This window comes from Alexandromys fortis, unplaced genomic scaffold (assembly GCF_014885135.2).
Source record: "Alexandromys fortis isolate MF-2015 unplaced genomic scaffold, M_Fortis_MF-2015_v1.1 scaffold_299, whole genome shotgun sequence".
NCBI classification, from domain to species: Eukaryota; Metazoa; Chordata; class Mammalia; order Rodentia; family Cricetidae; genus Alexandromys; species Alexandromys fortis.
In genome coordinates, this window is record NW_026068187.1 from 126,752 (window position 1) to 142,803 (window position 16,052).

The 16,052-nt window shown below is 44.2% G+C and overlaps 1 protein-coding gene across 1 annotated transcript; it reads right to left on the reverse strand.

The window, feature by feature from the left end:
- Positions 1–12,333: 12,333 nt before the first annotated feature.
- Tchhl1 (trichohyalin like 1) lies at positions 12,334–14,713 on the reverse strand. The gene is made up of 2 exons (XM_050129349.1): positions 14,573–14,713; positions 12,334–14,040 (listed from the first exon to the last, which is right to left on the reverse strand). The coding sequence occupies exons 1-2, from the start codon at positions 14,711–14,713 to the stop codon at positions 12,334–12,336; spliced, it is 1,848 nt and encodes a 615-aa protein (XP_049985306.1).
- Positions 14,714–16,052: the final 1,339 nt, after the last annotated feature.

Genomic DNA, 16,052 nt, shown 5'->3' on the forward strand with positions numbered 1-16,052 from the left:
CAGGACTCCCTAGGATGTATATAACATATATTATGTATAATCATGTATATAAGTGTTTGTCACAGAGAACAGGGAACAGGACTCCCTAGAATGGAGTGACTGGTGGTTGGGTGGTTGTGAGTTGGGTACCAGAACTTAACTGTTTTCTTCTGGGAGAGCAACATTGCATATTATTAGCTGAGCCCCTCCACTGCTCACTTTTAAATGGAAAGATTTTGTTTTAGAGTTATTTTTCACAGCGTCATACAACATGACTTGTTTTTGCTTTTTAAGGGGACTAGGTGAAGAAGCAGAACTTCAACACAAGATTGTATGTGGATGCTGCTGATTCAGTAGGGAGAGGCATGTTAATTTTATTAGTAAAAGCAATCGTGCTTTAGAGGCTTGTGACCATGATGCTCCATCCTAGCTTTGAGTCTGAGTAGGGAGCACACTGCGAGACACAAGCACAGGCAAGGACTTTCTGAAAAAGAGTTCCAGTGATTTGGAAACAGACCAATAGCCAGCAAGTGGGATCTCATGAAATTAAATGTTTTAGTACATCAAGGAATATCAACCAAGTGTGAAGGCGGCCAACAGAATGGAGAGAAGTCTAAGAGAAGGTTAGTAGATAGACTGAAGTCTAAGAGAAGGTTAGTAGATAGACTGAAGTCTAAGAGAAGGTTAGTAGATAGACTGAAGGAAACCCATCCCAAACACGGGTTATGGAACTAAACAGAGAGGTCTTAAAAGCAGAACTGCAAATGGTAAATAAACATTTTAATTTAAAAATATTTATTTTATTCATATTATGTGTGTGTTTGACTTGCACGTATGTATATGCATTATGGGTGTGCCTGGTGCCTGTAGACATTAAAGGGAGGCATTGGATCCCTTGTTACCTGAGTTATAGATGGTTGTGAGCCATACCTTGGGTGCTAGTAAACAAACCTAGGGCCTCTGCAGGAGCAACACATATTTTGGTTTTGTTTTGTTTTGTTTTGTTTTGTTTTTTGAGACAAGGTTTCTCTGTAGCTTTGGAGCCTGCCCTGGAACTAGCTCTTGTAGACCAGGCTGGCTTCGAACTCACAGAGATCCACCTGCCTCTGCCTCCTGAGTGCTGGGATCAAAGACATGCACCACCACCACCCAGCAACAACACATATTTTTAATAGTTGAGCCATATTTCCAGCTTACCGCTCTGCCCCAATTAACATTTTAAAAACTGTTCAACATCATTTGCCTTCAGAGGAATGCAAACTAAAACTACTCTGAGCTTTTACTTCACCTCATTCAGAAGGGTTATCATCAAGAACAAAGATGGCAGCGACCCTGGCCAGAGTGTGATACCTTAAACACTGCTGGTGGAGATGCGAGCAGTGTGGAGGGGTCTAGAGGTTCTGCGGACAGAACTCCCATGGGACCCAGCTCTACCACCACCTGTCATACCCGAAAGACTCCAGGTCCTACCGTGGAGACACTTGGTAGTCATGTTCACTGCTACTCTATTGGCAGTATCTCAGACCTGGAGCCAGCCTAGACATTTGACAGATGATGAATGAGTAATAAAAACATGGTGCCTACGTGCAACTGAGTTTTACTCAGTGGGACGAAAAAATGAAATTTTTTTCATTAGGGAAGAAAAGCCATCAATTGACTTAGCCATATGTGAAATCTGCATGCTAAGGTACTGATCTACTGCTAAAATACACTCTCTGATGTAATAGTGGCATGGCTAGTATGTGGGTAACCAACTGCTTTCTGACTGGATTTGAGGCCTGTTATACAGTAGAGAACTTATGTCTGGTTCTATAAGCCCAGTTTTTACCCATTAGCTGGAGAGATTGTAGGCCATAGTGGGGGAACCTACCACTACTGTTTTGCTAAATGGACATGTTATCAAATTGCCTTCTAAATATTTATGTGTATATTCATAGTCTCTCAGTCTTGTTTGAAGAATCTGCTTTTTGCATTGGGAAGGAACGAATGCCAAGACTCATAATTGGTCAAAGTATTATGAATAAGTGGCTATAAATGTTCAACCCTAAATGAGATATCTATATTAACAAACCCATGGGTAAGAAGTAGGAGAAATCACAGAAGAACGGGCAGAAAGAGACAGACTGTGTTCAGGATATGACTTGATATGGTGGGCATATTCTGTACTCCTTGTAGCTATGGTTACCTACACAAGAACTGCAGGAGATCAAGCCAGCCATTAATCCCATCATGAATAGGGAGGAGCTTGAAGGGTTCTACCTGTAGATAAGGAACTATTGGCAATTGACAGTTCCCAGGCAAGGAGGAATAAATTTTCTTTGGGAGTGTGGTTACTGATGGGTTATCCATGCTCTTTCAGGCAGTGTTACTTGAACCCAGTGTGTTACACATTTTAAAAAGTGTATGGAGGCTAGAGGGGCACGTTATACATTGCACATACGTATAAAATTGGCAAAGAATTTTTAAAAATTTATAAAAGGTAAAGAAAATGAATTCCAGAACACAAACAGATTCAGCTTTAGTAGGAGCTGGTGATCATCCTCTATTACCTCAGAAAGGAAGGTTTGTTCCTTTGCTTGGGCGAATGAGCTCTAGTTAGTCTGGTGGCAAATGCGTGAAACGGTTATCAGTGAGAGCTGGGAAAGAAAAGGGATGCTAATGATTGACGGTTGACGGAGTAATTCTATATTTTAGTAATAAGTGTTAGGAACAATGCCGTGATTTCAAAGTATAAACATGAACATAATGAGGAATGCTTTGTCTATAGCCTGGACAGTTCCATTTGTCCTCCTTAGCAACAGTTGGGAGAGTTAGGAGAAGTTTCCTTTTGGGTGCTGAGAAATAACAGTCAAGACTCAGTGTGTCTCATCGAGGAGACACAGAACATGTGGATTCAAATTTTGCTTAATGTGGTGGAGCAGGGGTTGATATAGGCTATTCAGTCCATAGGGGAAAAGTACACAGAAAACAATAGACCCAAGGACACAGGTGTCTTCCGGAGCCACAAAAAAACGTTTCTGAGCTTTGAAATGCGGCTCTTGGCAAGGCAGGTAATTGATGGATTTCTCCACCATGGTATCCGGGGAACTAAAGGCCAGACCTTGGATCCTGGATGCTTTGCCGCTGGCTTCCTGGGTGGTCCATTAACCTGCTCTCCAGCTCCAGGCTGGCAGAGTTCCCTGAGTGTGGGGGAAGGAAGTGAGGGGTTCAAGGACTCACAGTCTCAAGCTAATCTGACTACATTTGATCCTTCATGAATCTGAAGAGAGAGACAGGTAAAAAATACTCAAAATATTATCCAATGAAATAACAAATAAAAAACCCAAACCTGGAGCTAGAAAAGAGAACATAGATGTCAATTTAGTCTAGGGGGAAGACACAAATGAACGAAAAGTAAACACCGATTAAAGGGTTATTTTCTTTCTTATTTTCCCTCATAAAATGTAAATAATTCTGGAAGAACTGAGGAAAATCCTTCAAGAACTGCATCACAAAGGGGAGGAAGTGAGTCAGTCATTCCAGGGTCATTCCAGCTAGCTCTTTCTGCTGGTGTAACGAATAACAAAGCCCTAGTATGCAGGTATAAAGTCTTTCTCGGCCCGAATGAAAGGAATATAGGTTCAATTCGCCAATCCTGAGGTTCAACACAATTGCTGTCCTTGCACCCAGTCTTGGGTCAGAGTTTTCTGGCAGCAGTCTCCAGGAGAAGCACCATCAGTGTTAAATAGAGAGCATAACCCCAGCCCCTGGCATCCATCCCAGCCCCCTGGCCTGGGAGTTGCACTGGTCTGGACTCCAAATCCTTAACCTGCCAGGTCCTGACCCCTCCCTGGGGGAGGTTCAGGACCACTCCCACAGGGTAGTTAAGTGGGTTCCCAGAGGATGAACAGGTAGTTCCAGGCTTGCATGTGCTCCCCGCTTTCCTGTCTCCCCGCCAAGCGCTCTGCCACCCGAGAGTGCTAAAACATGGCCATTCTATTTGGTTTAATCTGACTTAATTGGATTTCTTTGTGTCAGTGGAGCCGCCTATTTTAGGATTTTTTTTCTAACAATCAGTCCTTTGCTCACAGAATTGGAAAGTAATAGACCTTCCAGGCTTTTTGTTGAGAAAGAGAGATTTTTTTAAATTTTGAAGTCTGAAAAAGAATATCTTGTATGTAAGTGTGACTCTTATGCTAAAATAGATGGGCAAAGTTTTCTACAATGTTTTGCCAGCCAAGACAGTGACTATGTCATGTGTCCTGAATATTTATGGTGTGATTGAGTTTTATTCAATGAGCGTAAAACCTGAGGATGCGACTTTAATATGTAGCACAGGGAAGGCAGTTCTGAAACATGCAGATCAATACAATTCCTCTTCTAGCTGCTTTAACATTAAAAATGCCAAACCAGCTTGGTGACATCCACACCCACCTTTAATCCCATCACTTGAGAAGACTTGGAGCCAGCCATGATAAACTGAATATGAACAGATCACTCAAAGGAAGTTCTTTACTTCCAACCATTGTCACCTGCCAGAGTAAGACTCAGCCAAGGATAAATTTAAGAGAGGCCTGAGTCTCAGTAGTTTACCCTGAAGCAATACCTGGTTGCAGGAAGAACCACAAGCTGAGATTACCTGAGCACCACCCAAAAACAGACCATCCAAAGGAAAGGAAACCTTTGTAGATAGGATCACCTGCCAGCACACACTCACCAGGACACCCCTAGACAAATGTCAGCCAATCAGGGGTCCTAAACCTCAGAAACCCCTCACCCCCACCTTTACTACTATAAAACCCTATTCTAACTGAGCTCAGGGCTCTCCGTTTATTCCAATACGTTGGATGTGCAGAGAGACCGAGTTTGCAAACTTGATTAAAATAAAGGCTCTTTGCTTTTACATATGGGACTTGGTCTCCTTGTTGGCTTTTGGGGGACTTCACAGATTTGGGCATAACAAAGACAAGGAGGCAGGATTGCAAGTCTAGTCTACTCAGGCTAGAGTGAGTTCAGGGCCAGCCTAGACTACATAACAATTCATTATCTCACAAAATAAGACAGTTTCAACTCCGGATAAAATTTAGGATATTTGAGGAATAATGGATTTATACTTTACATGTAGATGCCTCTAAAGATGGTTCTCCCAGGAGAAGAGTCACGTTATGGTCTTTGATGAGAACAGGGTGTGCTGTTTCTCTAGGTGTTGGGGGTGGGGTGATTTTTATTTTCCTCAATCCAGAAAATCAGGTAAAAGACAAGATGACCTGAAATGAAGATGCTAAAGCAGTCTTCTTTCCTGGACAGGCGGCAGTCACGTTTCTGCAGGGAAATGCACAAGGTCAAAGTTCCGTCCACCAGAATCCCCCACTTCCTGCGTTCTGTGAGTAAGAGCATCAGGAATGATACAAGTGGCGTGACCTTTCCTGTGGATCAGCGGGCACGCAGAACGGGTCTTAGGTGTAATTATCAGGTGGTTCTGATTGGCTCTGGGAATCTGGCCTCCACCTGCCCTCTTGGAAGCCTTTGATCAGGGGGTATTCAGGACATTGGCATCTTCAATGGGCTTGTCAAAATCCCAGGAGTCATCAGTGCTGTCTCTGACTCAGCAGGAAGTCTCCTGGGTGAAGCTGGGATGGAAGGAAAGGTAGATTTTAAGCCTGTTTCCTTGAAAAACCCTTTGCGATTTGGGTTGTCTTCCATTAGGATGTATGGACTCCGAAACTGGATGTTCTACAGCAATGGAGCAATGAAGGAATATGCCGGGGTATCCCCTGCCTAAGGATGCAAATCTAAGTAATAAAAGGAGATGGATTGGCGGTTAGGCAGCCTGAGGACAAGCCTTGGCCCTGCCTGCCAAGTCCTAAGTGACCATGAGAAGTTACCTAACTTCTCTAGAATTCATGTAGCTTTTCTGCAGTAAGTTCCTTCACCATCTAAGGTTTAGGGATTCCTACGAACAGTAGCATTCAGGGTTACTTGATGGACGTTAGCTTTTTTGCACTTTTTTTACATTTATTTGATTTTATATGTATGACTGCTTTGCCTGCAGGTATGCATGTGCACAGTGTGTGTGCCTGGCACCTGTGGAAATCAGAAGAGGGCTGCTTTGGAGCCCCTGGAATTGAAGTTACAGATGGTGTGAGTCACCACTTGGGTGCTGGGAACTGAACTCTGGTCCTCTGCAAAAATAAAAGCTCTTAACTGTTGGGAAGCTCCCCCCAGCCCAGATCCTCCAATCCCAGAACTCACCCCTGAGAAAGGCCACCAGCGGCTCCTTCCTTGGAACTGCTCAAGACAGCCCCCCAGGTTATTTAAGACCAGGCCTATAGATCAGCCACGTGTTCTCTCTCCTGCCTTCCTGAGAGTCACCCTGCTTTGCGTCGCTCTGTTTATTAAATCCAGATTTATTAATTTGGTTTGATTTGGCTTATTTCATCAGCAGTGGAGGAACCCAATAACCAGAGATCGGATACTTAGCATTAACCTCTGTGCTATCTCTCCAATCCATTTATGCAACATATTTTTTAAAACAGATGCACAAAATGAAGCACAGACAGGCTAAAGGAGTAGTCCAAGGACGCACTGCTTCTGGCCAGACCTACAGCTTAGTCTACTCTGAGCACAGTCTGGAACCAGAGCCCATGTTCCTTATCACAACTGTTTCCCTCAGTTACTCTGTTCTCTTTATTTATTAATTTTATTTTCTTTAAACAATCTTTTTTTATTTTACATAATAATCCCAGTTCCCCCTCCCTCCCATCCTCTCTGTCCCCTACCTCCTCCCTACCCCAGGCCTCATCCGCTCCTGAGTTACCCTTAGATCTCCCATAGGGAGTCAACAAAATCTGTTATATCACCTTGAGGCAGTACCAAGGTCTCCTGCCCCTTATGTAGGCTGAGCAAGGTATCCCTCCACGGGGAATGGGCTCCAAAAAGCCAGTTCACGCCCTAGGAATAAGGCCTGATCCCACTGCCAGTGGCCCCACGAACTGCCCAACCCACACAACTGTCGCCCACATTCAGAGGGCCTAGTTCAGTCGCACGCAGGCTCCCAGCTCCACTCTGTTCTTAGACAAATGCATCCTCACGTTTGGAGGAGCAGCTCTGAGTTTTCATTCAGCCTTTTTGATAGTCACTGGGAATCGTGTACTTTAAATGCCCTAGAAATGCCACGTGGTTTGCTGGGCAACCTCATATATATCATTTATTTAAGCAAATGTTCTTGTAATAAATTATCACGAGGTGGGCAGCAATGAGATCAACATACAGAATGTCAGTTAATGCTGGTACTGCACACTCTCAACTTCCTCCCTCCTTCCTAGTGATGGCGCTCTCCTGATTTCTGATACTACAGCTTGGATTTTCCCTCACTGTCAACTTTGTGTAAATATAGTCTTTCAGCACAACGGATTTAGCCTCTGGCTCTGCTTTGCTTAGCATTGCTCTTCCGGACGTTTGCTATGGTGCGTAGGTTGAATTCTTTTGGCTTCATATTTGAACAACCTTTCACTGTGTATACAGCACGATATATTGCTTTTTCTTTCCTCACTTGGTGGACCTTTGGATTGTTTTCTCTTTTGAGCTGTTGTGAACCATGCTGGATTTAGGTTTCAAACCCAGGATAAATGGCTGAGGTGCCTATTTAACATATCAAAGCAGAGCTGGCCCCTAAGTTCTGCAGGCACTCTTCACCCCTACCTATTACAGAGCCCTCCACGTTAGCATACTTCAGCCCCTGCCCTAAACTTCTCCAGCCCTGGGGCTGGGCTGCCTTTCCCTATATAATCTAAACATTTTGGTTTCCTGGTCTTTTCATCTACTCCCGTTTGGGCTCCTGGTTACTTCATCTGGCTCCCCCCTCTCTCTCCTCTTCCTTTGCCTGCCACCTCCCCTCACATGGCTCAGGGCTATTTCCACTCTGGACTTTTTAAGATGTCCCATAACTAAATAAACTTTCTCTTTCACCATACTTAGGAGCAGTCATGTCCCTTCCTTTTATTTCTTCTTTTTACTTTTTCTTTTCTTTTCCTTCCTTCCTTTCTTTTTCTTTTGAGATAGAGTCTTATTATGTACCCAGGCTAACTTTGTACTCTTCCTGATCCCCTTTCCCAGTTTCCTGAATGCTCAGGTTATAACCATTCTGGGATGAGTCCATTTCTGCAGCAGAATCATGTAGGCTAAGATTTTCCCTACAATAATCATGGCCATCCATGTCTTTAGAGGGCTGCTGTGCCTACACTCCTGTTTTCAGGATAAGAGTTCCAGTCACTTTACATCTCTGTTCACACTCAGTGTTACCACCGTCGATTTCAGACATGCGGTGGGTGTGACTAGATCTCTGTGGTTTGATCTGCTTTCTCCTGACTTCTATCTAATAAGACAATAAAATTTCACTGGTGTTTGGATGTTCTCTTTCATGTGTTTTCACTACCCCTTTCCATTTTCTGTTGTCTCTAATTCTGTTGCCTAATCTCCAGGCATTCTTTATCATTCTGGATACTGTCTCTGTTTCTTCCATTTCTCCCAGGATCACCATGTGGCTAGGATGACATTTGCACAAGTGATGCTATTATAAGAGAAGGTCAGGAAGCACCCGGGGACACTTGAGGTGCTCGAGTGATAGATACAGCATTTCCTTTTCTCCACTGCTTATAGACTGTGCAGTGGTGGAAATAACAATTAGAGAACAGTTAGTAAGAACTGGTAGACAGTAAGTACTAATCGGAGAGGCACAGATGTGAGTGGGCACGTGCTTTACTATTACAGGTGGTATGACCACATAGGGCTCTAAGGACAAGTAAAGTTGGAAGTAGAGAGGAAGAGCACTTCAGAGAGGTTGAACCACATGACCAAGAAGCATAGAGGTGGGAGGAAGTAGCATTACTCCTAACTTCTGGTTAGCTCTCTGCAGGACTTTCAACTTGCCTCATGCACACTGTATACTTTATGAGGGTGGGGACCGTGACCTTCCCAATCACTTGAGCATGCCTATGTCTACCACAGTGGCTGACATATAGCCAGTGCTTGACAAATATGCTTAAATGCATTCAATCCCATTAATGTCTCTATAAACTTAGTAGTATATGATCAAAGTAGTGGTTAGAGACAATTAGATGAGCAAGCTGGTGTTCTCAGAAAGATTCCTGCAGGAAGTGGTGGTCAATTGTAATTAGAGGGATATAATAAAGAGAGTTTGGTCAGTTTAGGCTTGATGTGGTATTTGGGAAAGTATAAGGTGTCACTGAGAGTTTGCAAATAAAGGGATGTCAAGAGATGAAAACAGTGTCTTGCACAATTCAAGAGTCACTGAATGGGAAAGGACCATCAATGGGAACCACTGAAGAAGATGTTGAAATGATGCAGCCATTTATTTGCTTACTCAACAATCATCTACTGAAACCCTAATAAATATCTGAGGTCAAACTCCAGGCTCAGGAGAAGAGTAAGATGTTTACTTTGTAAATCACTCCACCGAAGAGCCTATCCACAAAGAGGGATGGTACGTCTAGCACACACAGTGAGGGATGGTATGTCTAGCACACACAGTGAGGGATGGTACGTCTAGCACTCACAGAAAGGAGAAGGATGGTACATCTGGCTCACAGACAGAGGGATGGTATGTCTAGCACACACAGAGAGGAGAGAAATGGTACGTCTAGCACACCCATAATTAGAACTCACGAGAACATTGAAAGCAGAGGCTCATATGAGGACAATGAACTGCAGGGAGGTCAAATTTGATGGGCAGGAGGAACCTAGAAGGTCAAATGGTCAAAGCCATGCTTCTGACATCCACCTCCCATCACCACCCCCATGCTCTGGCCTCTTCATTACTGTACTGCCTGGAGCCTCCTGATTATTCCTTGTTCTATTGCTGTTAGACTCTCCATTCCCTTACTAGAATGTAAGCTCCAAGGTGAAGCGTTATTTGTCCTGGTTTCTGTTATGCCTTTAACACCACATCTGGTACTACCATAGGTTTTTTTTAAATAGTTTTTTTTCAGTCATGTGTAGGTGTGTTGTTTGCATGTAGATATGCATGTGAGTGTCAGGTCTGAGGAGGCCAAAGGCATTGGATCTCCTAGAGCTGAAGTTACAGACAAGTCTGAGCTGCCTGCTGTGGGTGATGGGAACTGAACTCAGGTCCTCTAGAAGAGAAACAAGTGCTCTTAACCACCGAGTCATCTCTCCAACCCTGTACCATGCATTTTTTTAAAATAAATATTTTATAATAGATGTAGTATCCTTGGGGTTGGCTCCCATAGGAGAGGCGACATTTAGACATTTGGTGAAGTGGAAGAGAGAGACACTAGCTTAGATATGTGAAGTCTTACATGTAATGGGGAAGAAGATCTATCTGGAGGATGGTGTTATAAAGAGAGGAGATGAAAGACCTGTCTGAAAGATGTATTTACAAAAAGAAAACCTCATGAAAAGATATTATGGTGGATTAGATACAAAGAATAAATAAGAAGGCAAATGCTGGTTTCAGTATTTCTGTCTTTGAACCCTGATGGAATGGGGATTGAAGGAACAGCAGCAGAAAGGAAGTGAAGAGGACAAGTCTAGTTTACGGGGCAAGGGCTGACAAGTTTATGGCACAAGGGCTGACAAATCTCAGAAGGAGCAGCTTCTTTGTAGGGTGGGCTTAACATGTGAACAAGCAGACTGAGAGCATCAGTGCAGACAAAAAGCTAAGAAGATGCAAGCATGGGATGGAGGTCGAAGGAGAAAGAAAGCCTAGAAAGAGAAGGGAAACTGGAGGTGATGGAGTCACAAGGGAGGTGGGGGCAGACCATGAAGAGAGCATTTCTGGACAGGTGGTTGCCAGTGCGTGGTGCTACGATATTCAAAGCCAAGGAGGGTATAGGTCTTTAGGTGTGTCAAGTGGAGAGTACCTAGATAATCTATACATAATTACATATGTGATACACTCCTTGGTTTGGTATCCAAGACAACACAGAAGCATATACTTATGTGTATATTACATTTAGGAATGTGTATAATCCTTCCCTATTAGTTTCTGTCATTTCCCAGTACCTAGAAACCACAAGCAAGTTAGCCATTTCCACAATGACAGGCATTTAGGGTATGCCTGCTCTTTGCTCTTTTTAATATGCTAGAGAATATTCTTTTACTCTATACTATTAAAATAGTACATTTTAATGTGCTATAGAGTAGAAGAATCCCAATCTATATAACTCCCATTATTTCTTTGTGCTCTCTCCATGTCCTACCCCACCTCCTATCGGCCTGTGCCTGGGAAAACATCATGGCAGACCAGAGGGGAGACCAGAGTCCCATGACCCCCTTGAAGAGCCCTCTTCCAGTCATGTAAAATCTCTCATCAGGTTCTAACTCTTGAAGCTTCCATTACTTCCCAATAATATCATAAGTTAGGCAATAAGCTGTTAACACATGGGTCTCGGAGGGACATTCCACATCCAAACTGTAGCAACATAATGGCCATCAGTATAGTCTCTCTCATGAATTTATTTTGATAAAGTTGCTGATAAGCTTATGTTTGTCTGTGTGTTTGTGTATGTGTGTGTTTGTGCATGTGTGCGTGTTTGTGAGATACACAGAGAGATCCTATCTTTTGGTTGTTCAAGATTATTTTTATCAGAGGGGCTATTCATTTATACTTGAAGGTAGAATGAGGAGACCTGGGAGCTGGGAGTAGGCTCAGCCATTACATTGCCTGTCATACACACATGAGGACTGGAGATCAGATTCCCAGTACTCATATGAACAACCAGAGCTGGTGGTGTCCCTGGAGCTCCAGCAACCGAGGAAGCAGATAGGAGGATCTCTGGAGCTTGCTGACCAGAGAGTCTGACTGAATGCCAGGTTTGGTGAGAAACCCTGTCTCTCCAAGTAAGGAGGCGAGCACATTGAAGAAGACGTCCAGTTTTGACTTCTGAACTCCACATAAACATAAACCCACCTCATCCGCCATTAAAAAAAAAGGAAAGAGCTGAAAGTGTTGACGAGAGGTAGAGAAAACATATTTTTTTAAATTTTGGGTTTTCTAAAACATACCTCTTCTAAGAGGTATAAAGTAAGTGGAAAAATATGAATCTGGGGCAGAATGCCAAGAGAAGGGTGCTCGCTGGTGCTTTGGCTTCTGGGAAACATGATAACTACTCCTAGGTCAATGGTAACCGTGAGAGCATCACACTCTACTTATGATATTCCGGGAAAGAAAAAAGAAACCTACAAGTAACTGACTGTTTGTTTCTTTCAGTGTCGCCAAGGCGAGAAGGAGATTGAAGCAAGAGCTGAGCCAACAACAGAATCTGATCTTCAGGTATTTAATTACCAGCATTAATTTAGTGTTCTCATCAAGTCACATAGATAAACATTTCAGACTCACTGGGCCCCTGAACCCTCTGCCTCTGGAGATTTTCTGTTTTCACCTCCTGCTCTGGACTCCTGCACCTCCTGTCTTTCCCTGGGCTGCACAGCTGCCCCTAGAGTATACTGCTTCTCTCTAGCGGGCTGTTCCTGTTCCTCCTGGAACTGTCTGTCTTCTTGGATTGACAACACTATTGCCTTCTTCACTCTGAGGCTCTTGCCTGGTGCTCCCTGTTTCTGGGGATCTGGCCTGTTATCGTCACTTCCTTGCTTAGAGTCTCCAGCGGTGTCTGCTTGACTCTGCACACCCCCTGGCACCTGTGGCTCACCTGATTCTGAGCTGGTGCCGCCTACCTCTGGAGCCAGGTCACTCTGTGTAACTGATACCTCAGGATCATCCCCCTCACTGTGATCTTCCCCAGTGGCTCTATGATTTTTCCCTTGAGATCGGTTCTCAAGTCGTGCCAGCTCCTGGGACTTTCCTTTTGTCCCCAGTGTCTCTTCAGTTGCGGGAATGCCTTTGTTGATCAAAAATGCCTCTGCTGCATCGTCCTCACCATGTCTCGCCTCTGTTCCTGAGACGGATTCTTCCTTAATTCCAGGGAGGTTCTGATTTTCTTCTTCTAAGCTTAGCCCTTTCGTACTGGGTTCCCTCAATGGTCCTGAAAACTCTTGACACTTCTCATCCTGTGTTTGGGCTTCTGGTGTCAGAGGTCCGGTTTTTCTATCACGTTCATTTCTCTCCTCCTCCCGTTTGCCTTGAGTAGATGTTTTGCTCCCATATTGGGCAGATTGGTTCTCTGTTTCATATTTTCCTTCTTGTGCTGGAAACCTGTGAGTCTCCGATGTTCTTCTCCCACCCTTGAGGTCCTCTAAATTTGTGGTTCTGGGTAGTGTTCTGCCAGCATCCTCTCGTGGTTCTTGAGTTTCAGATATTCTAATATCATCCATAAGCTCAATGACTTTCTGTGTCTGAGATGGTTTCCCAGCAGCATCTTCCAGTGGCGAGTCAGTGTGCTCCGACAGGACTCTGTCCTCTTTTTGTGGGGATAGATCTTGTGTTACGGAATGCTTACTCTTTTCTGTAGCCTGTTCCTCACCTTCAGATGGCCTCTGTGCCTTATGGTCCCTTACCTTGGTGTCACTTTGCTTCCTGACTGCCCTACCTCCATCTTTGGGGATCACCTGTGTTGGACTGTGGCTCTGTTTGGACACCTCCCCTGGCATATTTCTCTGAAATTGGACTCCATCGTATTCTGTTGCTGACATATCTTGTGCAACTTCCTCGCCATCTTGTGTGATTTCCTGACCATCCTCTTCTGGGTGTTGCTCCTCAGGGTCATGAGGCTCAGACACCTCTTGTGGCAGGTTTTGGGTCTTAATGTCTTCCCATGGTCTCATCTTATCGTGTCCACCTGCTTCACCATCTTCATGGCTAGGCTGAGCTGACGATGCCATTTCTGGTGCAAACAGCAGCCTCTCTTGAGTTGGTCCTACCCCTACTACCTGCTGACTGCTTCTGGTGGCTGCCCGAAGGTCCACACCATCCATCTTCTCTGACTTAGACACCAGTCTTGGTTCTGAATTTAGTAATGATGTGTCAAGATAAAAGAGGTTCAATAGGCTGAAGATTGCGAGAAGAAATTCCTCAAAGCTGATGGTGCCATCTCTGTCAGTATCCAGCAGGTTCAGCTTTCTCTCCACAGCAAGAAAGATATGAGGCTGCGTGTAAACACAAAGATCAAACATGTGATCATGCGTTCTGAGTATCTTCAGGTATCCTGAAAACCTTTAATAAAATTTGTTTTAACCTTACTCCTCTTAACAGTGAAATTGCCTTAAACAGTGAGAACCCATCAATTCTGGATTTTTTTTTTTTGCCTTCTTAGCACAAAGCCCAGCAATAGCAATTGCATCACATGTGAGCTGAGTTAGAAGCATCATGGGGCCGTGACTGTGTAGCCAGGTCTGCCGCGATGAAGCAACAGTTACGTAATGAAAACCGCCTTTTCTCTGCATGACTGACTAAGCAGTTGCACAGAAGAGGCAGCTGAGACTGAGAAAATAATGTTCAAAGGCCAGTTCAAACAGAGTGCCTGCCAGCCAAGTCCAAGGCCAGTTCAAACAGAGAGCCTGATAGCCATGTCCAAGGCCAGTTCAAACAGACAGCCTGATAGCCAAATACAAGCGAGCACACCGATAGCACCACTTGCTTGGGTGACAAAGAGGCATTGAAGAAGAGAAAGCGCCTCACCTGAAGGAAGTCCCCAATCTCCCCTTCCAGGAGCTGTCTCAGCTCTCTGTGGGTCAGCCTTGCCTTGTTGTTGCCATCCTCACTGGTATACTTGTGGAATGTCTCAATGACACAGAAGATACCTCTCAGGAGCCTCGACATCTTTACAAACTTGGAAGAGGCTGCAAGAAAGAGAAAGGTCAGGGCTGGAGAGATGCTCAGTGGTTAAGAACACTGGTTCTTGCAGAGGATGGAGGACATACGTGGATTCTGTTCCCAGCACCCACATGGCAGCTCACAGCTGCCTGTATCTCCAAGATCTGCCACACACCCAGGCACACTTGCAGACAAAGCACCAATGCACATAAAGTAAGAATAAATAAATCTTTAAAATGAACAAAGCTCATCTTCCAGAATAGGCCCTTCAGGAAAAGCAAACCAAGGTCATCCTTCCTGCTCCTGCCAAACTCTGCCCGCAACGCCTACTGTATTCTGTATTGTAAATATTGTGTTTGCATTCAAAGAGTGATTTAAGTTTTACAAGAGATATTGTGGCAAGATTAGACATAACATAGGTAGGTAACAGAAGAACAGACACTTACTTTATGCTGCAATAAACAGCAGCACTCGTGTGTTTAAAGGACACTTTCAAGAACAGAGAGGAAAAGAAAGGAAAGGAGCTGAAACCTAAGTATTAACCCCCACAAACGAAACCAATGGAGGCAGAGCAATGCTCCGAACCCCATTTGAGAGTGTCCGTCCATTTTCCTCTAACCTTGACTCAGTCTAGCCTCGTCTGCTAGCAAAGAACATATAGCTCTCAGTTCATAGAGCTTTTAGAAGAAAGAGGGGTCGTGTTCCGAAAAATCAACCCTAGTGTAACACGTGTTTACCAAGGAACATAGTTCCGTAAGAACTAAGTGATAAAACTCAGTCCTGACCCTCCCTCATTAGCTCTTATTTAATTTAATCTACCCTTCATTTTAATATAGATCTAGGTCCCATGTCTTATTAAATAGAACCTATGGTATGGGCTTTGCATTTTTTTTTTTTTTGAAGACTGTGTCTGGGGATCCCAGTTTGACATCCTGAACAAGGCTGCCCTTCCTCTGAGCTACTGACACCATCTCCACAGTCTCACATACAAGCAAGCGACAGCAGAGGTCCTGGGTACACTCTAATCTATGAGACTTACCTCGTTCAGGAGTGAGAGCCAGCGGAATGTGGGGCAGCGGGCTGTGTGCTGCAGCAGGCACGGGGACCTTTTTATTGAGTCTCTAATTGCTTAGTTAGAAGGAGACTCCCTCTGGGCCTAATGACCTGATTCATCATCACCAAAGTCTGTCTCCCCTCCTCGTTCTCGCTTCGGCTCTCCCTGCTGAGGTAACTCTAGTTAAGTCTTATCAGACTCATCAAAAAAGAAGTGGAAAGATCTCTTTTCCACTTACTGATTTTTGTAGGATATAATTTTGAAGCGTTTCTTAGGGCTTCAGGGTTGGTG

Excerpts from the sequence above, each read along its gene's own strand:
- Tchhl1 (XM_050129349.1), bottom strand. The coding sequence starts at position 14,713 with ATGTCGAGGCTCCTGAGAGGTATCTTCTGTGTCATTGAGACATTCCAC. Across the intron at positions 14,041-14,572 it reads AGATTGGGGACTTCCTTCAG|CCTCATATCTTTCTTGCTGT; the intron begins GTGAGGCGCTTT and ends GTTTACACGCAG.